The sequence below is a fragment of the Megascapheus bottae genome, chromosome 19 (genome assembly GCF_031878675.1).
Source record: "Megascapheus bottae isolate mThoBot1 chromosome 19, mThoBot2.hap1, whole genome shotgun sequence".
Taxonomy (NCBI): domain Eukaryota; kingdom Metazoa; phylum Chordata; class Mammalia; order Rodentia; family Geomyidae; genus Megascapheus; species Megascapheus bottae.
In genome coordinates this window covers 41,689,180-41,716,543 of record NC_143527.1, presented here as the reverse complement: position 1 = coordinate 41,716,543, position 27,364 = coordinate 41,689,180, and the positions used below count along the sequence as shown (strand labels likewise).

Below are 27,364 nucleotides of genomic sequence, written 5' to 3'. Positions count from 1 at the left end.
TAAACAAATTGAACAAACCAACCTCTTACAATGAAATTGTGGAAGCAATCAGGGAAATGCCAACCAAAAAGAGCCCAGGTCCAGATGGTTTCACTGCGGAATTCTACAAGACATTTAAAGATGAAGTAACACCTTTACGCTTGAAACTCTTCCGAGAAATAGAAACAGAAGGAGCAATACCAAACTCATTTTATGAAGCTAATATTACTCTCATCCCCAAACCAGGGAAAGACCCAACAAAAAGAAAACCACAGAACTATCTCTCTCATGAACACAGACGCAAAACTTCTCAATAAAATATTAGCCAGCAGAATCCAGAAACAAATTTAAAAAATCCTGCACTATGATCAAGTGGGCTTCATCCCACAGATCCAAGGCTGGTTTAACATTCGCAAATCAATCAATGTAATACATCACATCAATAGCGCTAAGGATAAGAATCATATGATAATTTCTCTGGACGTTGAGAAGGCATTTGACAAAATACAACATCCATTCATGTTGAAAGCATTAGAAAAAATAGGAGTAAGAGGTACATTCCTCAAAATAGTTAAAGCCATATATGAAAAACCTACAGCCAGTATTATACTAAATGGTGAAAGACTGGAACCATTTACCTTAAAGAACTAGACAGGGATGCCCACTCTCCACTTCTCTTCAATATCCACTCAGATTTTTGAAGCAAATGTTTGCCTCATGAAACAGGCTCTCAAAGGTCAGGCTCTCAAAGGTCGGAATCTCCACTTCAGAAGGGAAGTGCCTGCTTTGTGACAATGTATCTCTGGGGTTCAAGGATGGGCCTGGAGCACACCTCCCACATATTCTGACTACTGCTCCAAGAGTCTCCACCTTGTCCCGATTTACTGGTCCCCAGACAGTCTTTCCTTTCCAGCCCAAGAGCAGTGATTCTTCTGTTGCAGTTTCCCTGCTACTCCTTGCATTCAGATCTTTTGGACTTGCTGACTGGAGCATGAGAAATAAGCATGTTTTAAGGAGTTTATGCTGTCATTCACAGTCCTTAGGACGATGAGTTCAAGCATGCGATTAAGAACCTGGTATAATTAGGGAGGAAAACACAAGTTTAAGTCAAATCCGGGTGGCTTACACTTGTAACCCTAGCTACTTCAGGGGGCCAAGGATTTAGGCTTAAAAGAAGCCCAGACAAAACAGTTTCTGAAACTTCATCTCTAATTAACTAGCAAAAAACTAGGCTGATGGTGTGGCTCAAGTGGAAGAGTGCCAGCTATACAAATATCTGAGTGAGAACAAATGACCCTGTATTCAAACCGTGGTACTGGCACCACAGAAAAAGGAAAAGTTAAAAATGCACTGTACTAGGGCTGGGAGTTTCGCCTAGCAGGCACGAAGGCCCGGGTTTGATTCCACAGTACCACATACATAGAAAAAAAAGCCAGAAGTGGTGCTGAGGCTCAAGTGGTAGAGCTTTAGCCTTAAGAAAGCCCTAGGACAGTGCTCAGGCCCTGAGGTCAAGCCCAGGACTGGCAAAAAAAAAAAAAAAAAAAAAAAGCACTGTACTTATGGAGTGGTAAAAATTAAGGCATTACAGTCCCAATATGGTAGGATTTAGAGTAGTGAAAATATTAGGCCAACAGCGTAATAGAACCACAGTTTGACCATAGTAATAAAGGTAAAAGTAATGTATGTCTACCCTCTGACCCAGCCTTAGTGTCTGCATCACTGTGTATAGAAGTATTCATAGCAGCATTAGGAATAAATTGGAATAGCCTATTAATAGTAAGTTAGAGAGCTGGGTGCGGTGGCTCACGCCTGTAATCCCAGCTACTCAGGAGGCTGAGATTTGAGGATTAAAGTTTAAAGCCAGTTTAGGCACTAAAGAATGTGAGACCCATCTCCAGTTAACCACCAGAAAAGAGAAGTGGGGCTGTGGCTCCAGGGTAGGGCGGTAGCCTTGAGCTGAAGAGCTCAGGGTCAGTGCCCAGGCCCAGAGTTCAAGCCCATGGCCCACCAAAAAAAAAAAAAAAAAGTTAGTGCTTTCATCAAGTGGAAGAGCTTACAGAACCAAATGCCAGTGAGTATAAAGTTAGAAGGAAAAGAAAAAGGTAGAAGAGCAAATAGAAAGCAGTTTAAAAATAGGCCAAAGTAAATGTGGGTATCTTTTGGGGTTCCTTCTAGTGTGTAGTGCAAAGAAAAGGTGGTTCTATGGTGACTCAGCCCAGAGGTGCTCACCCCGGGAGAGGCACAAATGTGTAGGTCCTTCTCTCGTCTTTGTTTTTATTGGTAGGTCTGAATGTCATGGCTTTTCTGCAAATTTATGCTCGAATATTTACCTTTCTAAAACTCTAGGTGGACAGACTGGAAGTTGTCAATAAACGTTTTGTTCGAGTGACTTTTGCACCAGGGAAGTCTCCAGTTGATGGGGTGAGTACATTTCATGAATTGACAGGAATGAGTCGTAATGGAGTGGAAGCATCCCTTGCATCTCAGTAGGCATAGGGTCATCAGCAGGGCCATGCAGCAGGGGAAGAGCACTGTGGGGCCCAGCTTGTCATTGCTGGCTGGACGAATAGGAAGCAGTGAGCAAGGTCTCACCTCGGTGTTCCACAGTAGTCTGACTCTCAGACTAAGGGACAGTTCTTTGGTTAAAAGTGGGGGGGACCCCAAAACAATCTGAATTGCTTATACTTTGAGACACTTTCTTTCAAATCAGTTTATGACATTTTCCACCTGTTTCTTTCCCAGCTTTTTTGTGATACTATTCCATTATGATACTATTTCCATTTGTTTTATTAATCTCTATTAGTTACTTTAAAATAATTTCTGTATCCTGTTCAGCCACTTTGGACAGTACTTCTGGAGACAGAGTAGAGGCCTTGGGTGCCTGGATAAGGCTTCCTATGTAACCTTGGCTGAATTTGATCTTCCTGCCTTAGCCTCCCAAATATGGATGTATTTCCTGAGTTTCTGCAGAGAGTGTGTGTTGCCTGTTGAATAAAAAGCATTTTGCATTTTCAGAAGCACATATCCAGTGCTCTTTGTGCTGTACCATATAGGCTTTGGCTTCAGTCAGTCCCAGTGTGAACTGCCCGGCTAGACTTAGCTCTAAGCTTCTGTTTCTTCATTTTTAGAACAGGAACCACAATAGTATTTGTTTAAACAAGGTAGTTTAAGTCGGTGATTTCCAGACTTCAGTGTATGGACACTTGTTAAGATTTCCCACCCAGTGCACCCCAGATGCTTACCTGGGTCTATACTTGTACCTTGCTCCTCCCTGTTGCCCAAGCTGCTGGGCCTCTGTGTCCAGATCCTCTGATTAGCCAGGCCTTTGGCATAGTACCCATGGGTCACAGGTGCGCAGAGTTGAGGGCTGCTCTGTCACATGATGTTAATCTGTTCTGTTCATAGCTGCGATGTATTACCATATGGATTTATATTTCTGTTGTGTAATGACTTAGAGGAATATGGTTATGTACAAGTCACAGTCACTCGTGTGTTTTAGAAATGTGAAGAGTAGATGTCCCCTGCGCAGGAGCGCAGATCGGGAGGAATATGGGATGGCATCTTGCTCCCTTCTGAGTTATATGTTATAGACTTCATATTTTTGTTTTTGTTTGTAATCCACTATTTTAAAAAATGATTGAAGATTAAAGGAAAATAAGTCTTTTGCTGTAACGTAGAGCTAATATTTAAGAAGTGCTTGGAATGGGGTCTTGTGTCGAGCTGTTATATTTGGGCAGAGAAGCAGGGTAACAGTGCTTAAGACTCTGTCTGTGAGGTTGGAGACTGCCTGGACTCCTCATGTGTAACCAGGGATGAATCAAGCCCTGCACACAGTTTCTTATCTGTGAGAATAAAGGCTCATCTGTCCTGTAGACACCCATGGAACATGGAATATGCTCAGCACTCTTATCTGTGGGGGCTGCATCCATGGATCCCAACATGGAACATGGACTAAAAAATGAAAATGGGGGGGATTGAACCTATACAGACTTTTTTATGTCATTTCCTGAACGATAAAGTGGAATGACCATTTACATAGCGTTTGCTTTATAGTAAGCAATTTAAATACTAGAGGTAGCATTTATTTATTTGTTTATTTATTTATTTTTGGGTCAGTCATGGGATCTGAGTTTGGGACCTGGGTGCCGTCTCTGAACCCTTGCTCAAGGCTTGCGCTCTACCACTTTGGTCCACAGTTCCACTTCTGTTTTGTTATGGTTAATTGGAGATAAGAGTCTCATAGACTTTTCCTAACTGGGCTGGCTTTGAGCTGCAGTCCTCAGATCTCAGCTTCCTGCATAGTTAGTATTACAGGTATGAGCCACCAGTGCCTGGCTAGAGGTAGCTTTAAGGGTGCAGGAGGCACATAGATTATATGCAAGTGCAGTGCCATTTTATAGTGGGACTTTGTCCTTGGACTTGGGCATCCTTTGGGGGAGCTATGGATCCAGTTGCCTATGGTTGCTGAGGGATTGACTGCACTTGTGTGCTGGTTGGCAGAATAGCCTTCAGTTGTTCTCAGACACCACAGCTGTAACAATGAGAACAACACCTGGTGTCTTTCTGTACATGTAGTGAATATCACCCAGATTCTGTTTTTTTAGGATGGTTTTCAAGATTGAATGAGCTTGGAATAAAACCTATTGCTGGGGCCAGGAGTTTGGCCTAGTGGTAGAGTACTTGCCTAGCATGCATGAAGACCTGGGTTCGATTCCTCAGTACCACATACACAGAAAGAGCTGCAAGTGGTGCTGTGGTTCACATGGTAGAGCCCTAGTCTTGAGAAAGTTCAAAGACAGTGTTCAGGCCCTGAGTTCAAGCCTTAGAACTGGGGAAAAAAAAATTAGTAAATGCTCAGAAAATTTAACTGATGTTCTATCAGTTTTGAGAACAAGCCATTAGAAAAACTAAAGAATACATATTTATTTATAAAAGGATTGTCTTTTCAAATAGGCTTTTTATTTATTCTTTGTGTTTATAATTTTAGAGCCACTGAGTTATCTTGCTAAAGAAATATTTCCTTGCCAAAGGATTTCCTGTGGGTTTCAATGATTGAAAACTACCATAGCATTAAAACAAATCATTTTTCTTCTCTGCATTTGTTGATCTTCAGTATTTCTGAAAAAAATTCCTTGAAAGTTGAAAGTTTCTAAGAAAAAAGTTGAATCTTTGTAACCTGAACCTTTAGTTTCTACTTCATTCTGAGGATATTTGTTTTTCTGATTTCATAGCAATACGTCTGGTTCAACATTGGCAGTGTAGACACCTTTGAGCGGAATCTGGAAAATCTACAGCAAGAACTGGGCATAGAAGGGGAAAATTGGGTTCCTGTTGTTTACATTGCTGAGAGTGATGGGTAAGAAGTAACTTAGAAGTCACTGTGTACTGTGCACACTGTGGTGGTTTACTTCCCTGTGTCATCAGGTAGAAGGATCATACACTAGCTTGTCAGGCCTTTCTCACTTTGACCTGAAAAGGAAAAGCACTAGCAACTTAGTTTAAATGGTGGTTATTAGGCTAGGACTAAGATGTGAAAAACAGGTGCAGACTGGTTTTCTCTGTAATTTGATGTTTGTGATTTTCCGTGGGTTGCAAATAAAATAAAAAACTGGAATTTCTAAAAAAGATTTTATTAACATTGATTTTTACATCATATTTCAAATCTCATGTTTGACAAACAAGTATTCTAGAAGGGAATCTCTATATACAATCACTGGCACATAGATTTTAGAACATAATTAAAATTAAGCTGAGAGTTTGTATGTCATAGATACATATTAATCTATATAATAAAACATGTCTATAGGGTATATATTCCATCATAGATTTTTATGTCTATGTAGTTATGTTTATATCTCCACGACCATATCTATAACCTGGGGTACCCAAATATTGAGTCATCACTCTTGTACTGTTGGGATCTAATATCCACATATTAAGGAGACTTTGTACCTTTTGTTCCTTTGGTCTTGACTTATCTCACTCAACATGATTCGCTCTAATTTCATCCACTTCCCAGAAAATGCCATTATTTTATCTTGTCTGTTGGCTATGTAGAATCCCATTGTGTGAGATATCTCTATCTCTATCTATATCTCTCTATATATGTATATATCTCACAGTTTTTGTATCCAGTCATCTGCGGCAGGGTATCTGGGTTGTTTCCATCGCTGGAATTTTTTTTAAAGAGAATGTATGTTTCCTGTCCTATCTGAAGCAGTTGCTAGAATGCTTGCCAATCAGAGGTAGAAACACTGATGTGTGCATTGCTCCCGTAGCTCCTTCCTCCTGAGCATGCTCCCCACGGTGCTCATCATCGCCTTCCTCCTCTACACCATACGGAGAGGGCCTGCCGGCATTGGCCGAACTGGCCGCGGGATGGGTGGACTCTTCAGTGTTGGGGAAACGACAGCCAAGGTCTTAAAGGATGAGGTAGATGTGAAGTTCAAAGACGTGGCAGGCTGTGAGGAGGCCAAGCTAGAAATCATGGAGTTCGTGAATTTCTTGAAAAACCCCAAGCAGTATCAAGACCTTGGAGCAAAAATCCCAAAGGTAAAATACACTTTCAGAAAACTAACTAAAACATCTTTGAAGCATTTCTTCATCTTGAAGTTGACATTTTATGAAGTCTGATTATTCTTTCCATTTTCTTAACCTGGTTTCTGATTCAAGTATCATAGGGTTAAAACATCATCCCAACACTAAACATGTTAGAAATAGTTAAGATTTCATTTAATTTTGTGTGTGTGTATTGGTGGTTGGGGTTGGTAGAGTGGTCCTGGAGCTTGAACTCAGTCAGGGCCTGGGCATTGTTCCCGATCTTTATTGTTCAAGACTACTGCTGTACCACTTGAGCCACAGCTCACTTATTACCATGAAGTTCAGATACTGAAGAAATGTTCAGTGATTTAGAAATGCTTAGTGATTTGGAATTGCTATGGATATACAATTTATGTTTCTGAGATTCTGATTAATTTCTCTCTTTTTTTTTTTTTTAATGCTAAGGGTGCCATTCTCACTGGTCCTCCGGGTACTGGAAAGACACTGCTAGCTAAGGCCACAGCTGGAGAAGCCAACGTCCCCTTCATCACTGTTAGTGGATCTGAGTTTTTGGAGATGTTTGTTGGTGTGGGTCCAGCTAGAGTAAGTTATATTCTGTTCTGATGGCACAGCTTTCTTATCCCCATCTCCATGTTAGCAATTTATGTCTTTCTTAGCAAAGTTTATTTATTTAGATCTAACTTCCACATGGAGAACATGCTCTGTTTGTCTCTCTGATCTTGGCTTACCTCACTTAACATGATTTATTCTAGTTCCATCCATTTCTCTGCAAGTGGCATTATTTTATTTCTCATGGCTCTGTAAGATTCTATTGTATATAGGTACCACAGTTTTTAGATCCACTCATCTATTGTGGGGCATCTGAGTTGTTTCCATATCTTGGCTATTGTGAATAGTGCAGCGATGAAAATGGCTGTGCAGGTGTCCTTGTCATCTCCTGGCTCATGCCACTCAGTGGAGATGCCTAGGCGTGGTAGGGCTGTGTTTAGTTTTTTGGGATGCCTAGAAGTGGAAGGTCTGTGTTTAGATTTTTGAGAGTGCTTTACAGAGTGGTTCTATTAGTTTACATTCCCACCAGCAGTGCAGTAAGGTTCCTTTTCCCCCACATCCCTACCATCATTTGTCTGAGTTAAATGTTGGCCAAACTAACTAGGTAACGTGGTATCTCAGGGTTGCTTTGATTTGCATTTCCTTGTATGTTTCTTTGCCCTTCCTTCCTGCCTTCCCTTCTCTTCTCTCTCCCCCCCCCCCCCTCTCTCTCTCTCTCTCTCTCTCTCCCTCCCTCCCTCCCCTTCTCCCTCTCTTTCTCTTTCTGCCAGTCCTGGGGCTTTTTTTTTTTTTGCAATCCTGGGGCTTGAGCTCAAGGCCTGAGCACTGTTCTTGGGCTTTCTCAAGGCTAGAGCTCTACCACTTAAGCCACAGCACCACTTCTGGCTTTTTCTATGTATGTGGTACCAAGGAATCAAACCTGGATCTTTGTGCATGTAGGCAAGCACTCTAACACTAGGCCAAACTGCTGGCCAGTCCTGGGGCTTGAACCCAAGACCTGGGTACTGTCCTTGAACTTCTTTTGCTCAAAGCTAGCACTCTTAGCCAGGTGTGGTGGCTCATGCCTATAATCCTGGCTACTCAGGAAGTTTGAGATCTGAGGATCATAGTTTAAAGCCAGCCTGGGCACTAAAGTCCGTGAGACTCTTACCTCTAGTTAACCACTAGAAAACCAGAAGTGGCACTGTGGTTCAAGGGGCAGGGCGGTAGCCTTGAGCTTAAGAGCTCAGGGACAATGCCCAGGCCCAGAGTTCAAGCCCCATGACTGACCAAAAAAAAAAAAAAGCTAGCATTGTCACCACTTGAGCCACAGTGCACGTCGAGCTTTTTCTGCTTATGTGGTACCAGGTCTTCATGGAACCCAGGCCTTCATGACAAACATTGTACCACTAAGCTATATTCCCAGCCTCTTGGTCATTCTTCCCTTTTCTTCTGAGAAGTTGCTTCTTAGCTCCCTTAACCATTTAGTAATTGGTATATTAAGTTTGAGAGGAGGTAGTTTCTTGAGTGCGTTGTATATATTGGATCTTAGGTTTTTGTCTGATGTATTTGTTGTTGGTAAAGATCTTCTCCGAGCTGTTTGGCTGTCTTTCTGATTTAGTAGCTATGTCCTTAGTTGTGCAGAAACTTTTTTATTTTTATGTAGTCCCACTTCTTGAGTCTCTCTCCTATCTATTGTGCAGGCGCCTGGGACTTCATTCAGAAAGTTCTTATTTGTACCAATAAATTGTAGTGTCTCTCCTACTCTGTCTTTGTTTCAGTGTTTCAGGTCTGATGTTGAGGTCTTTGATTCACTTTGAATCGATGTTGGTGCATGTGGCTGTCCAGTTTTCCCAACACCTATAGATGAAGAGACTGGATTTTCCCACTCTATGTCTTTGGCTCCTTTGTCAACTATCAGATGACTAGATGTATGGTTTTATTTCTGGGTCATCTGATCTGTTCCATTGTTCTTCAGGTGTATTTTTTTGTATCAATACCAAGCTATTTTTGTTATTATGGCTCTGTAAGAGAGTTTGAAATCTGGTATTGTGATACTGCCTATGTTGCTTTTTTTGCCTAGAATTGCTTTGGCTCTTCTAAGTCTTTTGTTGCTCCATATGAATTTTTAGATCTATCTCAGTAAAAAACGTCATTGGGATTTTGATGGGGATTGCATTGAATTTGTTATTTTTGGCATTATGGCCATTTTCACAATATTGATTCTACCTGTCCACGAACATGGAAGATCTTTCCATTTCCTGATGTCCTCTTTGATTTCTTTCTTTAGTTTTGTTTTTTTTTTCATATATTTTTTATTGTAATAGAAGGGTTACATGATATTTGCCAGATAGAAGGTGCATTAATTCACATACATTGATACCCTTTCACATGTCTTGGTCCCCATTTCGCTCCCCCCCACCCCCATTTCTTTAGTTTTTTATAGTCTTCACTAAATAGATCTTTTATCTTTGATTAGTTTAATTCCTGTTTTTTTTTTAGGCTGTTACAAATGGGGTTGTTTTCATGATTTCCTTTTCTGCTTGAACATTTTTGGCATTCAGAAAGGCTACTGATTTTTGTGAGTTAATTTTGTATCCTGCTACTTTGCTGAAGTGGTTGATTAACTCTGGGAGTTTGAGGATGGATTTTTTTGGGGTAAAAGATGTAAGATCATGCCATCTGCAAATAGAGATAGTTTTCTTTCCCTATATGAATCTGTGTGAATTCCTTTAATGTCCTTTTCTTGCCTTATTGCTCTGAGTAAGAATTCTAAGACTATATTAAAGAGGAATGGAGAGAGTGGGTATACTTGCCTTGTTCTTAATTTGGGGGGTGAGGAGGATGTGGTTTTAGTTTTTCCCCATTTACTATGATACTGGCCATTGGTCTGTTATATATAAATTTTACTGTTTCAAGGAATGGTCTTTCAATTCCTAGTTTCTCCAAAGCTTTAAACGTGGATGAATGGATTATTTATTTATATATTTATTTATTTATTTTTGCCAGTCTTGGGACTTAAGCTCAAGGCCTGAACACTGTCCTTGAGCTTTTTTGGCTCAATGTTAGTGCTCTACCACTTGAGCCACAGCACCACTTCTGATTTTTTCTGTGGATAGTACCAAGGAATTGAACCCAGAGCATTGTGCATGCTAAAGACAAGCACTGTACCCACTAGGCCACACTGCTGGCCCTGGATGTTGTATTTCGTAGAAGGCCTTTTCTGTATCTATTGAGATAATCATGTGGTTCTTGACCTGGGCTCAGTTGATGTGATGATAAATTACATTTATTGATTTGCATATGTTAAGCCAACCTTGCATCTGTCTGTGGGATGAAGCCTACTTGGATATAATGTATGATTTTTAAAATTCATTTCTGGATTCTACTGGCTGATTATTGAGGAGCTTTGCATTGGTGTTCATCAGAGAAATTGGTCTATAATTCTCTATTTGTTGGATCCTTATCTCGTTTGGGGATGGGTATGATATTGGCTTCACAGGATGAGTTTGGGATTGTTCCTTCTGCTTCTGTTTCATGGAAAAGCTCGAGGAATATTATTATTAATTCCTCTTTAAATGTCTTATTGAATTCAGCAGTGAATCCACGTAGGCCTGGGAGACTTCTGATTACTTTCTACCTTGGGGTGTGTGGGTGAGGGAAGGCAGCAAGGCACTCACTGATCCTGGGGTTGGTTGTGGGCTGACTGGTGGCATTGCTCTGGTCCTAGAGTCCCATGCAGCTCTGGAGCTAGAAGTACTCCAGATCTGGTTGTTATGGTGGTTGGTTGCTGGTTTCTGTCCCTTTCTGCACTGTCTGGGCCCGGTGCTGTGGGAGTTTTCTGCATCTGAATGCTATAGTCCACTGGTGAGTTCACTGGTGGCTGCATTCATGGCTGCCTGTTCAGAATGTGGTACTGAGGAATCGAATCCAGGGCTTCATGCATGCTAGGTGAGCACTCCACCACTAGGGGCCATGCTCCCGGCCCCCTCTTGTTTTGTCACCATCTTCTTCCTGTATTTCCTCTAGGAGTTTTACATTTAGCTTTTATAATCGGGTTTGTGTTCTATTTTGAGTTAATTTTATATATGGCATGAGGTAAGAGTCTAATCTCATTCTTTTGCATACAGTATTCAGTTTTCCTGACAGCATTTGTTGAAAAGACCATTTTCCTTATTGAATGCTCTTGACTGTCATTGACATGAGGTTTTTCCAGGACTCTTGATTCTGTCCCACTGGTTTGCATATCTGTCCTTGTGGTGGTTGTTTTTGTTTGTTTGGCCAGTCCTGGGCTTGAGCTCAGGGGCTGAACACTGTCCTTGGAATTTCTCAAGGCTAGAGCACTAGCACTTGAGCCACAGTACCACTTCTGACTTTTTCTTTTTCTTTTTTTTTTTTGCCAGTCCTGGGCTTGAGCTCAGGGCCTGAGCGCTGTCCTTGGACTTTCTCAAGGCTAGAACTCTACCACTTGAGCCTCAGCACCACTTCCGGCTTTTTTCTGTATGTGGTACCGAGGAATCGAACCCGGGTCTTCATGCATGCTAGGCAAGCACTTTAACCACTAGGCCAAACTCCCGGCCCCACTTCTGACTTTTTCTACATACGTGGTATTGAGGAATCAAACCCAGGTCTTCATGAATGCTAGGCGAGCACTCTACCACTAGATCAAACTCCCAGCCCAATGCATATCTGTTCTTAAGCTACTGTCACACTCTTGAGTACTATTGCTTTGCAAGTTTGGAATCAGGAAGTATAAATATGGTTTAAATTTTAATGGAGTACTTAATTTTTGCTTCTTTATATTTTGTCAGTATGTATAGTGTTGACTTTAACATGTTGTAGAAATATAAAGTGCTGTCATAGACCTTTTCCAAACATCAGAATGGGTGGGCCAGGAAAACTAAATATGGGTAAGGAGAAGATAAGACAAAAGAGAACCATTAAGTGGTGGGCCCGTGAATAGCCTAGCAGAAAGAGTAGAGATTGGTCATATAAGTCACATATGACGTATATAACTGGCATATATATGACTGGTGGGGTGGTCAGGTACAGTTTGAGGCTGACTGCTGTGCACACTAGGGCAGAACTCCCTTGTCTAATAGGGGCAAAAGATGATTGAAGATATAGGTCAGGGAACGGAGAGGCCAGGAGTCATGTGTGTGGACATTATTGAATGAAGACTGCCAGCAGGGCCTCTGGTCAGTGGTTTGGGCCCCCAGAGCAAGGGATTTCCTCGGTGAGATTATTTTGCCAGCAGTGCTAGATGCAGGCTGTGAGATGCCACCAGTTCAGGCGAGAAGTGAAAAGATGTGTTTGAGAGGAGACTGTAGGAGGGACATGAGTTATTCCAGGATGTGTGTTCAGAGCAGTGTAGGAAAGAAAATTTGGAATGCAGGTGAGAAACAAGGAAAGAATCTGGAACATAGGATGGTTGTCTGTGCATCATAGAAGGAGCATGCGACTGATGATTGAAGTTTCTGCCCACCTCAGCTGTGGCTGAAAGGTCCTACTCAGTATGACAGGGTGCTGGCAGCAGGGTCAGCACTAGTCTTTGCCTTTCCTTCCTGTGTGGTGGTTGCGCACATCTGTTAGGAAGGCTCTGCGCCTCAGGGGATGTCTTGGAGAGGCCCCAGAGAATTCTTTTGCAAGAAATATAAACGTTACAGCTTTACCACGTTGTCCTATAGAAGGCAAAATGTGTAATATCTATTTGTTAATGTGATAAAACAAATAGCAGTTATTAGAGCTTGTCACATGTGTGATAATTGATGTGTTATACTACAAATGGTCTCCTTAAATCAGGTACCAAATTACTCAACATTTGCCCTTTCTTTTCTACCTGTAACATTTTGTGTGTGCTTGTCTGGCGGCACCGACCCAACCTTTTTTGCTAAAGGACAGTGCTCTATCTCTTGAGCTATAGCTCCACTTCAGACTTTTTGGTGGTTAGAGATAAAGGATTCATATACTTTTCCTGCCCGGGCTGGCTTCAAACCATAATAATCAGATTTCATCGTTTTACATAGTGAGGATTATAGGCATGAGTCACACGTGGCCAGTTCTACTTTTACCTCTTCAAATTTTAATATACAATGTTTGAAACACACATAGGTTGTTTTGTGACAGAGTTAAGCCCAGGCTGACCTTGAACTTGGAATCCTCCTTCCTCAGCTTCCCTGGTACTGGCATGTGCCACCATGCCTGCTCTGAGGTTTAGTTTTTTTTTTTTTTTTTTTTTTTCTGAGGTTTAGTTTTATTAGACACTAAGTAGCATTCACTTGTCAAGTGACTCTTGTGCTTCCCTTTTTGTTAAGGTCCGCGATTTATTTGCTCTTGCTCGGAAGAATGCCCCTTGCATTCTCTTCATTGATGAGATTGATGCTGTGGGAAGGAAGAGAGGACGAGGCAACTTCGGAGGGCAGAGCGAGCAAGAGAACACTCTCAATCAGCTCCTCGTGGAGATGGATGGTGAGGTGTCACTTCTAGATGTCTCATATTTCTGTAATGACAATTTTTACTGTGAGATTGAGTTAGAAAAACCAAAACATTTCCTAAAACCTTTAAAATGCTCTTTTGGTGATAGCCTTGAGCAAAACAGCTTAGGGATAGTACCCAGGCCCTGAATTCAAGCCCTAGGACTGGCGCCCTGTATGCACTTGCATACACACACACACACACACGCACACACATATTCTTTTGTGCCAATGCTCTGTCTACTAGCCTCTTTAAAAAAACTTTATGTTGGTATTATTGTTATTATAAAGATGATGCACAGAGGAGTTGCAGTTACATGTAAATGTACTCATTTCTTTTTGGGCAGTGTCACCCCTTCTCTTGCTCTCTCCTGGTTTTCCTCCCAGCCCCACCCTCAGCTCATATAGTTCATTTTCAATGTAATGTCTAGTGAGTACCACTGCTGCATTTATTCACCCTCTCTCCCTCCCAAAGACAGATAAATGAACGAACAAGACAGAAATAAAACGAAAACAACCAAGAAAAATCCTCTTGTTTCCATTTCCTGTAGTTCATTTTGATACCTGTTAATTTATATGATCAGAAAAGCCTTGAGCCTTTGTGTTCCTCCCCTAATAGCCTGTCTTAAATTAGTGCTGATGCTAAGTTGCTCCTGTTGAATAAGAGATAAATTAGGGAAACAAATTAGAAAAAAATGACAGTTTGATTCTCATCATTTGTGATCTGAAGCTTCAGGAAAACCCAAGCTGTCTCAGAGTGTAGCTCAGAAAGGGAAATGGAAAGCCATGTGTCAGAAATCATGCTGGCTTTGAACATGAATCCAGGTGTAGTATCCAAATAAGAAGGAGTAGGAGTCAGGACGCACATAGCTTAATTGGAGTGCCATATTTGGTGGTATCGGAGCATGAGTTCTTTCATGCCAGGACCCTGATTGATTTTGGGGAAACTGAGCATCTTGCATCTAGAGAAAAGGTGATAGGGGAAAGTTGACACATGTTCTCTGATATGTAGTGGCTTGTTCTATGGTTTAAGAAGTCAGGTACCTCATTTCAAAACTTAATCTGATTTGGTTTAAAACTTTTTGGGGGGAAGAGGGGGCAGGTGTCAGTCATGGGACTTAAACTCTGGGCCTAGGTGCTGTCCTTGAGCTTTTCAGCTCAAGGCTACCACTCTACCCCTGGAGGCACAGCACCACTTCCATAAATCAGTTTTCAAGTTGAGAGCATCCTCTAAACTTCTAGTTAACTTGAACTACACTCCAAGCCCATTTTGCTTTAGTTAATTTTTCAGATAGGAGCCTGTGTTTTTGCCTAGAGCTAGCCTTGGACCTCTTCTTCCCAGTAGCGAGGATCATAGATGTGAATCTCCACTCCCAGGTTGCTGGTTGAAAAGGGGATTGCACTCACCAACTTTCTGCCTGGCTGGTGTTGAGTCACAGTCTTCCTCATTTCAACCTCCCACAGAGCTGGGATTACACATGTGAACCACTGTGCCTGACTAGGAATGAGCAGGGGAAAGCAGGACTGGTTTCAGCGCCACTTCCTCGCCTTGCCCATTGGGCTGACAGTCTGCCACCTGAGCTCTCTCTCCAGCCTGCTTTCTCCTGGTTATTTTTTAGAGATAGAGTCAAGTGAACTATTCTGTCTGAGCTGGCTTTGACCATAATCCTTTTGCTCTTAGACTCCTGAGGAGCTAGATTGCAGGCATGAGCCATCAATGCATGGCTCTGGAATAACTTCTAATCCATAACATGGTAGAATAACTGCTGTTAACAACAATAAGTTGTTTATGATAATTCAGAATGGCTAGTTGAGAGGATATTGAATGCTCCTAACACAAATATGAAGTGTCTGAGTTGGTAGATACTCTGATCTGCACTGTTTTCATGTGTCAAGATGTTAAATTGTACCCTATAAAGCGATATAATTATGTGCTGATAAAAGCAAAATGTTTTTTTTTTTTTTAATATAGGCAAGTATTTACAAAAGCTTCATGATTTTGGTCACTAAGAACAAGAACTAATTCAAGGGTTTTTTTTGTTTGTTTTTTGTTTTGGTTTGGTTTGGTTTTGTCGGTCTTGGGGCTTGAACTCTGGGCCTGGGTGCTGTTCCTGAGCTCTTCAGCTCAAGGCTACTGCCTAGAGCCACAGCACCACTTCCACCAATGGTTAATTGGAGATGAGTCTCACGGACTGCAGTGCCCAGGCTGGCTTTGAATCTCAGTCCTCATATCTCAGCCTCCTGAGTAGCGAGGATTATAGGCATGAGCTACCTCACTTGGCATTAATTCAAGTTTTTAACTTTAGAAACCCTGTGCTTAATGTGGCAGTGGCTTTTTGTGCTCACTTGTTTTTCACAGGCACCTCTGTTTCCTGTCTTGTCTCATTGAGTCCTTGTTGCATATCTTCCAGGTTTTAACACGACAACAAATGTGGTCATTTTGGCTGGCACCAACCGGCCAGACATCCTGGACCCAGCACTGATGAGGCCAGGGCGCTTTGACAGGCAGATCTTCATCGGTAAGGCAAAGCTTCCTGAGTTCTGTCCACCTGTGGGGATAGAAGTGACTATTTTACAGTAATTTTTTTCCCCTTGAAAATACTTTCTAAAGGACCACCAGATATAAAAGGAAGAGCCTCTATTTTCAAAGTCCACCTTCGGCCACTGAAACTGGACAATACCTTGGAAAAGGAGAAACTGGCCCGAAAGCTGGCATCCTTAACCCCAGGGTTTTCAGGTGAGTGGAAATGACCCGTGTTTTCCTCCTAAGTTCCTGGTGGATATCTAGTGCCAGTTCACTGTTATACCTCTTGTGGAGTTCCTGCCTAATTTTTACCTTCTAATTGTGGCAGATTTCAAAGCACAGAATTATAGAAAGTAGTGCAGTGAGCCTATCAGCACCTGCTCTCAGCTCCAGGGATGAGCAGTCATTAATTCACATCTAACCTCATCATCCACCCTCTTCCCCTACCTCTTAAGTGGATTGTCACCTGTGGTTGACATCCTATCCTCTTATCCATAGAGATCTTGGTTTATACTGCTCCTGAGTTAATATTGCCATGCTGTAGTCTCTAACCATATAAAATGTACAATTTAGTAATTTTTAGTATAGTCAGAAATGTGTACCTTCATTGTAATGTAATTTTGAAACATTTATCAGCAGGTTCCTGTGGCTGCAGGCCTATGCACTCCTTACTCTACTTTTAGTCTTCCTGATTTTCCATGATTGATGATGTTGACTGGCTTACATTCACATGCAATATCATTTTCAGAGTTTGTTCATTTGGTGGCAGTTAGCAACATTTTATTCCTTTCTATGGCTAAGTAATATTCAGTGTCATGACTATTTCCTATCTTGTATACCTGTTTGTCAAGTAAGTTAAGGATATTTGGCTGGTTTCCACCTTTTGACTGTCATGAATAATGCAGCTACTTTTCATCTACAGATATTTTTTTGTTTTGGCTTGTTTTTTGTTTTCTTTTTTTTTTTTTTTGGTCATAGAGATTGAACTCAGAGCCTGGGCGTTGTCCTTGCACTCTTTTGCTCAAGGTTAGTGCTCTACCACTTTGAGCCACAGTGTCTTAAAGAGTCTCAGAGGGACTTTTCTGCCCAGGCTGACTTTGAACCATGATCCTCAGATCTCAGCCTTCTGAGAAGCTACTGACATCTGGCTCATCTACAGATTTTTATGTGGACATCTATCTTTATTTTTCTAGGTTTATATACCTAAGATTGGGATTGCTGAGCCATGTGATAATTATGTGTTTGACTTTTTGAGAAACTATTTTACCAGAATGGATATACCATTTTACTTCTCACCAGCAGTTAGAAGTACCCATGTCCTCACATCCTCCCCAAGCCTTATGATAGTCTTTGATTAGCTGTCCCAGGATGTGAAGTGCTTCTCATTGAGGTCTTGATTTGTATTCCCAAGTAACTGGTGATATTGAACATCTTTTTCTGTGAGCTTTTTAAAATATAAAATAGTATCCTTTTTTTTTTTTTTTTTTTTTGCGCCAGTCCTGGGCTTGAACTCAGGGCCTCAACACTGTCCTTGGGCTTTCTCGAGGCTAGCGCTCTACCACTTGAGCCACAGCATTATTTCTGGCTTTTTCTGTATATGTGGTGTTGAGGAATCAAACCCAGGCCTTCGTGCATGCTTGGCAAGTACTCGACCACTAAGCCAAACTCCCAGGCCATAAAAGTATCTTTCTTACTCTTATCCTTCCTAAACTCAAAATTCAAAGCTATACTTTGGAATAGAACATTTTATACAATTGGATGGCTAGAATATGGTTATCCCATATGTTCTAGGAGTTAGGGAGTTATATGTAACCCATGGAATTTACAAGTGTTTTGTATTTTGTTCAGCACATGCATCATGTTTACCATATTCTTAATTGATAACTTAAAGCTGCTTATGGATCTAAAAAGTAGTTGATAAACTCACATAGTTTAGTTCAGCCAGATTTATTAGATTATTTTAATGCTAGTAAAATGTTTGTGATTTCATGTAAGATTATTCCCTAAAGTGGATTTGCAGAGATAGTAAAACTGTGTTAATTTGCATTTTTGATTACTGTCCTAATTTGCTGCTTTCTGTGGCACATGATCTATTAAGGTACAATATTGTCTATAATGATCTATTTACTGTTAATTCTTTCAATTCGGATGGCCAAGTTTTTCTTAGGCTGGTATTAAGTACTAGAAGAGCTTAATATTCTTCTGGATAGAGCTGGATTACATATCCATACGAGCTTTCACAAATGCACACATGCTCTACTGATTGGGAGAGCTGCTTTCTATCATGCATGGCCCGTTTCTTGAAGAGTGTTTTGGTGGCTAAGTGACTCCACATATTCTTCTGTAGGAGCTGATGTTGCCAATGTCTGCAATGAAGCTGCTTTGATTGCTGCAAGACACCTCTCAGAGTCTATCAATGAGAAGCACTTCGAGCAGGCAATTGAACGAGTGATTGGTGGTAAGGCAGTTGAATGTAATTCAGTTGGAAAGAGTAATAAAAAAAAGTGTAGGCATGAGGTACACATCTATAATCCCAACCCCGATGTGGCGAGGCAAGGTAATATCAAGTTTGAAGCTAGCCTGGGCTACATAATGAGACCTCCATCTAAATTTTTCTTTCTTTTTTAAACAATTATTATTAATAAAGTGATGTACAGGGGCTGAGAGTTTTGCCTAGTGGTAGAGTGCTTGCCTAGCATGCACGAAGACCTGGTTCTATTCTTTGATACCACATACATAGAAAAAAGCATGAAGTGGTGCAGAGGCTCAAGTGGTAGAGGTTTACCCTTGAGAAAGCCCAAGGACTGTGCTTAGGCCCTGAGCTAAAGGCCAGGACTTTTTTTTTTTTTTTTTTTTTTTTAAGTGATATACAGAGGTGTTACAGTTACAGTTTCATTCATAAGTCAAGTAAATGAGTACATTCCTTTTTGGCCAATGTCCACCTCAGTTTAAAAAAAAACAGCTGATAATTTGAGGCATTTGACTTCTCTGCTTGGTAAGATCTAGAAACAATGTAGCAGCCTTGGGATTCAGTGATCCTGCTCTGGTTTCCTTATGCTGCTGGGTGTTCAAGCCTCCTGTCCCTTGCTCTGTGCCTGTTAGCTGTCACTGTGAATGAAAGTTTTTTTTTTAATTAAAGAATTTATTAACATTGATTTTTACATCATATTTCAAATGTCATATTTAACAAGTATTCAAGAAGGGAATCTATACAATCACTGGCACATAGATTTTAGAACATGATTAAAATTAAGCTGAGGGTTTGTATGTCATAGATACATATTAGTCTATATAATAAAACATTATGTCTATCAAGTATATACCCCATCATAGATTTTTATGTCTGTGTAGTTTATATCTCCAAGACCATGTCCATAACCTTGGGTACCTGAATATTGAGTCATCACTCTTGTACTGTTTGGATCTAAGATCCACGGTCTTGACTTGTCTCACTCAACATGATTCCCTCTAATTTCATCCACTTCCCAGCAAATGCCATTATTTTATCTTGTCTGTTGGCTATGTAGAATTCCATTGTGTGCTGAGAAGTGGGCTTATACTGAGGCCCTCTAGATCTGTTGCTGATGCTAGGTCAATAGAAATTCCTCTGGACTCAGTATCTATGGAGTTAAACCTTGAATTTATTCTCATGTTTCCTTGGCTACTGTCTGACCTCATGAACTGTCTGGTCATAATTAGCCTGTGCTAGCTGTGAATGGTGCCTCCATATCTTTTTACTATCAGAACTTGTCTGCCTTCTGCTTTCCATTACAAACAGAACATCGTGCGCATTGTTGTTTTCTCAGAACTTGAAGCTGAACACTAGATCTTTCTTATAAATTTTATATTTCACATTGTCCTAAGTCAGGTGACCAGAATGCTAAATGTTATCTTCCATATCTGTTTTTTTAATTTTTTGCCAGTCATAGGACTTGAACTCAGGGCCTGAGCACTGTCCTTGGGCTTTCTCAAGGCTAGAGCCCTACCACTTGAGCCATAGCGCCACTTTCAGCTTTTTTCTATGTATGTGGTACCGAGGAAGCGAACCTGGGTCTTTGCGCATGCTAGGCAAGCACTCTTACCACAAGGCCAGATTCCTGGCCCATTTCTGTTTTATATACTCAAGCAGCATATATGGCTTAGAGGAGTGGAAGAGTTAGGATAAAAAGGTACCCTGGGTTAAGAGTAGTGAATGCATTTTTGTTGTTGTTAGGTATATTTCAGAGTTAAGAATCTTTAAATTATTGTAGACTGCTTAATCATTGAATTATATTTTAGTCAAAGGAGTGGATAGCATTGTGTAACTTGGTATGTGTATGCGTGAAGTAAAGGGATTTTTGAAATGAGGTAGATGCTCTACCACTTGAGCCATACCCCAGCTGTGTGTGTCACAGTATTATTAATGCTATGGTTTGGGTTTTTGTTATTCATTATTAGGCTTGGAGAAGAAAACCCAAGTTCTGCAGCCTGAGGAGAAAAAGACAGTGGCATACCATGAAGCAGGTCATGCGGTTGCTGGCTGGTACCTGGAACATGCAGACCCTCTCCTAAAGGTGAAGCAGTGTCCTGTGTAGGTGGTCAGCCTGGCATGCAAGGTCTTACCTCAGCAGGGAACTGCATTTCCACCAAGGATAAGCTGCTGGCCACAGTGGTTCACATCTTGAGCCTGTAGGCTTGTCATAACCTCTACACAAGTGAGGAAACATTGAGCATCTTGGGTAGACAAGAAGAGAGCTCAGGATTTGAATAATACTAGGAATTTTAGCAAGTGTGTGCTATAGGCAAGAAAAGCACAGAAGGCTGAGACTCAGATCTCAGTAGAAACTCCCCAAATCACTGGGAACCATAGCCTAGCGGAAAGTAGAAGCCTGAGAGACAGTACATGGAGTAGGGCTTAAATTGTCTGTAATCTCAACTGTATGCAGTCCTTAGGCTACTGCATCACAGCTGACCAAAAGCAGCCTCTTTATGTGTTTTATTTTTGACAGTATCAGGGCTTGTTGAACTCAGAGCCTTTTGCACTCAAGTTTTTTTCCACTGTCTGTCACTTTACCAGTTGAACCACACTTCCAGTCATCTGGCATCTTACTGAGTAATTTGATTGTCCTATGGGCTTTTCTGCTCTGGCTAGCTTTGAACTGTGATCCTCAGATCTCAGCCTCCTTGATAGCTAGGTTTGTAGATGCAAGCCACCAATACCCAGCTTAGCATGGTTATTTTAAAGGCCATTATCAGATTTATAAAAATCAGAATGTGTGCTGTGGGGGAGAAAACTAAGTTGATCAAAACACAGAGCTTGTTGTAACATCCCAGCCATTTGGGGAGGCCCTGAACCCCCCAGTAGTCAGTAAAGTCACCAGCACTCAGGGAACTGAGCTAGGAGTCATCATATATATATATACATTTGCCAGTCCTGGGCTTGAGCTCAGGGCCTGAGCACTGTCCTTGGACTTTCTCAAGGCTAGAGCTCTACCACTTGAGCCTCAGCACCACTTCCGGCTTTTTTCTATGTATGTGGTACCGAGGAATCGAACCCGGGTCTTCCTGCATGCTAGGCAAGCACTTTAGCCACTAGGCCAAACTCCCGGCCCGCTAGGAGTCATTTTATTAGCAGTGCAGTGGCTACTTTCCACCTTTGGGCTGATAGAGAGCAGACCCGAGCTTTAGAGGGGCTGAGCTTTTAAAGGTAAACACCACACGCAGGTGGTCCCAACCACTCACTAAGCAAGTTTACAAAAACAATTTGGCAGCTGAGCCTGCCAGGTTATTACACTTGTCTATGCAGTGGCTCATACCTAAAATCTCAGCTACTTTAAAGGATTGCAGTTAGAGAACAGCCCATGGCAGAAAGTTAGTGAGACTCCTCATCCGCCTCTTCTTTCCACCATCTCAATCAAAAAGCTAGTTGTGCTAGTGTGTGCCTATTACCCCACCCTAGTGGGAGGTGTAAACAGGAGGATAACAGTGGGCTGGTTGGGCAATAAACATAAGACCCTATCAGAAAAGTGACTAAGCAAATAGGTCTGGGGTTAGAATGCCTGCTTAGCAAGTGTAGGCCCTGAGTTCAAACCCCAGTACTGCCAGAACACAAAAACGAACTCATTGAGCTTTATACTTGAAATAGGTATTCTTAGCATACAGAAATTATCCCTTGGTTAAGTTGATTTTTTTTTTTTTAATGAAGTGGATTTTATTTAACTGCAAAAAAAAAAAAAATTTTTTTTAAAGATTAGGAAAGAAAATGAAGGTCCTGTAGCCTCAGGGTGGTAGGCATGGCTGGAGTGGACTGGCCTGTGTGCTTTGCTGTTGGAATCCCAGAGTTCATTTGGTAAAGGTGGGATGATTACTGTGTTGGATTTTGTAAAGAGACAGGAGAGCTCTTAATGTAAGGTTATCCAGAAAGGAACTTGCATACTTTAAGTCTTGTGGAGCTAGTCTAGCCAAAGCTAGTGGCTGGCCTAGCCTGTGCATTTGGGAGTGGGATCTCACTGCTGTCCGTGTTTTATTTATGTACCAGGTGTCCATTATCCCACGAGGCAAAGGATTGGGATACGCTCAGTACTTGCCAAAGGAGCAGTACCTGTACACCAAGGAGCAGCTCCTGGACAGGATGTGCATGACGCTGGGGGGCCGGGTCTCTGAGGAGATCTTCTTTGGAAGAATAACAACTGGCGCTCAGGACGACTTGAGGAAGGTCACACAGAGCGCATATGCCCAGGTGAGGCCGAGGAGAGGATCTTCGGCCTCTTTCTCTTGTTTTTTTCTGAGAAGAGTTCACGTGGGATGGACAGCACAGCTGGCCTCACTGGCTTCAATGTTTTGAGCAAGAATTAGCTCTCAAGACCATCTTAAAGCAATCAGAACTCGCAGAAACTTAAAACTTATGGGAAGCTTCTGTAGAAGTTTCGCGTTGATTGCACAATTGCCCCTGGACTTGACCCTCCCTGCCCTTCCCCTGTCACTCACTGGTCACTGACTGCTGCCTGACCGGCCTCTCTCCTAACTGCTAGGCTCTCTCCTTGTTTCCCTGTTTCTCCCTTGGCTGCCCACATCCCCCAACAGGAGAGTCGGCGGTCTTTCATCTAGACAGGACCGGCTTTCATCGGGAACTAATGTTTTACATGTGGCAGCTCTTTGCCAGTCATCAGTGTCACTTCTCTCCAGTCATTTTCAGTGCCTCTTTTTAAAAAGAGATTATTTTTTACTGTTTTTTTTTTTTTGGGGGGGGGGGTTGGTCATGGGACTTGAACTCTGGGCCTGGGTGCTGTCTCTGAGCTCTTCAGCTCAAGGCTACCCCTAAGCAAGAGCGTCACTTCTGCTTTTCTAGTGGTTTTAATTGGAGATAAGAGTCTCTCAGTCTTTAGTGCCAGGGCTGGTTTGAACCACTATTCTCACATCTCAGCCTCCTGAGTAGCTAGGATTGCAGGCATGAGCCACTGCACCTAGCTCTAATCTTCATTTTTAAAACAACTTTTCTCCGATAATTTTTCATGCATCTTAGGTCATCTTAGTCTCTCTGTTTTGATTCGTGTTATTCTTTCATATTTTCTATCAGTTCATTTCTTTAGCTGTTTCTGGAAGAGTAGTCCCAGGCTTCCTCTGTGTAGTACACTTGTCTTTCTGTCTGATTTTCTTAGCTGTAGAGACTCCATTTTGCATCTTCTTTTTCTCATAATGTCCTAAGATGTTTGTCTACCACTCACTTCTGCGTGCAGTCTCCAGCTGCTCTCAGAAGGAGGGCGACAGCATCGCCCTAGGGTCCCTGTTGTTTGTACCCAGTAAGGCACTGCCTTCTTGCTTTCCACACTCCTGCCTCCGCAACTCTCCACTTCTGTCTGTCTTTTCTGGTCAGTTCAGAGGCCTCTTCAAGGGGTGTTGGCTAGTTTAGGGGCCTGGCATGAACCATATCATTGGGCCTCAGTGCAAGGGAACATGGCAAATGCTGTCCAGTGCCAACTGTTCTCAGGCTTCCAGAGAGAGGTGGTTGCAGATTGCTTGTCTCCATGTCTTGGTGCATCAGGTGCCTGCTGCTTCTCAGTTTCCTTCCTACACCGGAGGCAGGTGCAGTCAGGCTACAGAGGTGATGGGCTTGTCCCTTCCTCATGCTGAAATTGTCTGTGGGTGTCTCTGTGCCACCAGGTGAGGAGTTGAAAACATGCCTCTATTCGCTTTGACAGAGCACTGTGTACATCTTGCCTTTTAGCTGCCCTGTCTAACCACCATTGTCATGTTCTTCAGATTGTTCAGTTTGGCATGAACGAAAAAGTTGGACAGATCTCCTTTGATCTGCCACGCCAGGGAGACATGGTATTAGAGAAGCCATACAGCGAGGCCACCGCCAGGCTCATCGACGATGAAGTGCGCATACTCATTAACGAAGCTTATAAAAGAACAGTGGCGCTCCTCACGGAGAAGAAGGCTGACGTAGAGAAGGTGGGTGCCCATTGTATAAATATGCGACACAGTTTTACATAAAATAAGGTTGAATTTGTTGGTATCTGGACGGGAGCTGTGCCACCTGACTCATTGGGAGCTAAGGGGAGCCTCTCCCTCACTGAGGTCTGGAAATGACAAGCAAGCTGGCCTGTGCTCCTCCCAGCAGACATCTTCAGAACTCCTAGATGAGAAACATAGTTGCTTTTTAGCAAAAGGATAAGTAAGTAGTGAGAGATAAAAGGGCAAAAAACTAGGGTAAGTAGGAAATTGGCATATGAACATTCTGTTTGTCTTGATGGGCTGGGGGTGTGGCCTAATAGTAGAATGCTTGCCTGGCATGTTCAAAGCCCTGGGTTCGATTCCTTGGTACCATATACACAGAAAAGGCGGGAAGTGGCACTGTGACTTCAGTAGCAGAGTGCTAACCTTGAGCAAAAGGTGTCCAAGGACAATGCACAGACCCTGAGAACCTTGAATGGGTATGTTGGAAGTTTATTGCTTAGGGTGGAAGTGTTACTCAGTGTATAGTACTTGCTTTTAGAATGTGCAAGACCCTGGGTTTAGTTGCATCTCAAGAAAACCCCACTCATCACTGAAGGTGAGAGACTACAGTGTGCTGGGTCGACTTGGGTGGAAAATGAGCCCACCAGCACAGGGCAGCTCGGGCACGTGGTGACAGTTCCTGGGTGCTTCTGGTGATGGCAGCACAAACCAAAAGCAAAGAGAGATAAGACAGGTATGAATTAATAAGTACAGAGAACGGAAAAGAAGGAGAAGCTCCTAGCATAAGCCACAGCCTGAGACTGGTGGCCAGGGAAGAGAAAATAATGAAGGGCTCCGTTTGGAGCCACAGTAGAGTTTATTTTTAGCAGTATTGGGGTTTGAACTCCAGACCTTTAGTTTCTTGTTCAGATTTCGCTGTGTGGTTTATGCTTGCCGTTGACTCCTTAGCTATCCTCCTGCCTCCGATTCCTTCCAGTTTTTTGAAGGTTAATTGGAGATGAGAGTCTCATAGACTTTCCTGCCTAGGCTGGCTTTGAACTTTGATCCTCATATCTTAGCCTCCTAAATAGCTAAGACTACAAATGTAAGCCGTAGCACGTCTTTATTACACGTGCCTAATCCTTAATATGTGTGTATCAGCTTACATACAAGAGATGTTTCTTTCTAGTATCTTGCATCTCTTACTCTAAATGTCATGACTTTATTCGTGAGACACCGTTTTTGTTTTGTTTTGGTTTTTTTCCAGTTATTTCTTTTTAATTGGGATGAGGACAGCTGTAAGTAAAAATACAGCTTTTCATTAGGCGTTGCTGTTTTTGTTCTTGTTTCAGGTTGCCCTTCTATTGTTAGAAAAAGAAGTATTAGATAAGAATGATATGGTGGAACTCCTGGGCCCTAGACCGTTTGCAGAGAAATCTACCTACGAAGAATTTGTGGAAGGCACCGGCAGCCTTGATGAGGACACTTCCCTACCAGAGGGCCTGAAGGACTGGAACAGAGAACGTGAGGAGAAGGAGAAGGAGAAGGAGAAGGAGGAGCCCTCCGGCGAGAAAGTTGATGACAAAGTCCCTGTCCAGATCCAAAGATGGAGGCCTTTTTAGTCTGGTCTCCTATGGTTTTGGTTTGCACATTGTTTCAGCTCTGGCTTTTAAAACAATGGCAACCCTGCCATTTGCTCACACAGGGTGCCCCACCTTCAGTGTCGGCAGCGGTGGCAGGCAGCTTCCAGAGCCTCGGGGAGACTCACTCCATCCCTGGCTAGTGTGGCCTGTCACCTGGCAGTGCCCACCTAGGTCAGTCTGGTGCCATCTGTGACCTTAGATGGATGACCAGACACACGGTGGAGATGGCTCCTCCGACGTCTAGATGGGCGGGGAAGGGCTTTTTCTCTTCTCTCCCCACCCTCCATTCCTGTTTCTCTTGTTTCTCTGTAAATGTGCTGTGAAATTAAATTGAAGTACTTAGAAGAATATTTTGATTTGACCTACTATTTTAAAGGTTGAACCCAGATCACTTGTTGCTGTTTTAATGGAATCGTTTTCTATAGAGAACTGTAACATATATAAAAATACAAATGTATTCTGTAAATATGGCTCTTTACATCAGAAATAAAAGGTTAAAACCCTGTACTTTCTCCTGAACACACAAAATGTGTGGATGCTGGGGTTACTTTTAGAAAACAATGGCAGAACTAAGTTCTTCCGTTTTGGAGGGTAGTTTGTAGAAATCTAGATTGCAGTCCATGTTGCCTGGGTATGAAGTGAGACACATGAAACGACCAGTAGGGCCAGCTACTGGTGCCTATTGCCTGGAATCCTAGCTACTCAGTAGCCTGAAATCTAGAAGAGGATGGTTCAAAGCCATCCCAAGAAAAGTCCCTAATACTCCATCTCAAAATAGCCAGCAAAAAGCTGGGCTGAGGATATGATTCAAGTTAGCAAGTCAAGATCGACAAGCAAGCTGAGGAAATGAAAGGGAAAAAAAAATTATCTAAAAGGGACTGATGAGCTGGCTTCTAATGGCTCATGCCTGTAATTTGAGTTACTCTGGAGGCCTGATATCTGAGGATTCTGATTTGAAGCCCAGCATGGGCAGGAAAGTCTAGACCCTTCTCTCCAATTAAACACCAAAAGGCTGGAAATAGAGCTGTGGCTTGAGTGGTAGAATGTCAGCCTTGAGAGAAAAGGATAAGGGACAGGGTGTAGGCCCTGAGTTCAAAGTTCAAGTGCCAGGACTAGCACCAAAAAAAAAAAAAAAAAAGCTTGAGCACATATACACTATAGATGAGGTGAGCAAGACTTACAGAATCTCACAAAACATATTTCTGCACAATTCACTTGGCTCATGTCATGGTGCTGTT

The 27,364-nt window shown here is 42.2% G+C and overlaps 1 protein-coding gene and 1 long non-coding RNA gene across 4 annotated transcripts in view; one reads left to right on the top strand and one right to left on the bottom strand.

Annotated features, from left to right (window-relative positions):
• The window catches only part of Afg3l2 (AFG3 like matrix AAA peptidase subunit 2), a 38,681-nt gene extending 12,053 nt beyond the window's left edge, over positions 1 to 26,628 (top strand). For all 3 annotated transcript variants that reach the window (XM_090353431.1, XM_090353433.1, XM_090353432.1), the window contains exons 6-17: positions 2,326 to 2,400; positions 5,211 to 5,335; positions 6,258 to 6,531; positions 6,985 to 7,122; positions 13,383 to 13,536; positions 15,953 to 16,060; positions 16,153 to 16,278; positions 18,413 to 18,523; positions 20,503 to 20,618; positions 22,583 to 22,783; positions 24,304 to 24,498; positions 25,836 to 26,628. In XM_090353431.1, the coding sequence (XP_090209557.1) occupies positions 2,326 to 2,400; positions 5,211 to 5,335; positions 6,258 to 6,531; positions 6,985 to 7,122; positions 13,383 to 13,536; positions 15,953 to 16,060; positions 16,153 to 16,278; positions 18,413 to 18,523; positions 20,503 to 20,618; positions 22,583 to 22,783; positions 24,304 to 24,498; positions 25,836 to 26,105 (1,893 nt within the window). In that variant the 3' untranslated portion in view covers positions 26,106 to 26,628. The remainder of the gene's footprint in view (positions 1 to 2,325; positions 2,401 to 5,210; positions 5,336 to 6,257; positions 6,532 to 6,984; positions 7,123 to 13,382; positions 13,537 to 15,952; positions 16,061 to 16,152; positions 16,279 to 18,412; positions 18,524 to 20,502; positions 20,619 to 22,582; positions 22,784 to 24,303; positions 24,499 to 25,835) is intronic.
• LOC150049912 (uncharacterized) lies at positions 13,484 to 19,697 on the bottom strand. Its single transcript, XR_016538840.1, has 3 exons — positions 19,454 to 19,697; positions 15,888 to 16,090; positions 13,484 to 13,567 (listed from the first exon to the last, which is right to left on the bottom strand). It is a non-coding gene; the product is annotated as an uncharacterized LOC150049912 (long non-coding RNA).
• Positions 26,629 to 27,364: the final 736 nt, after the last annotated feature.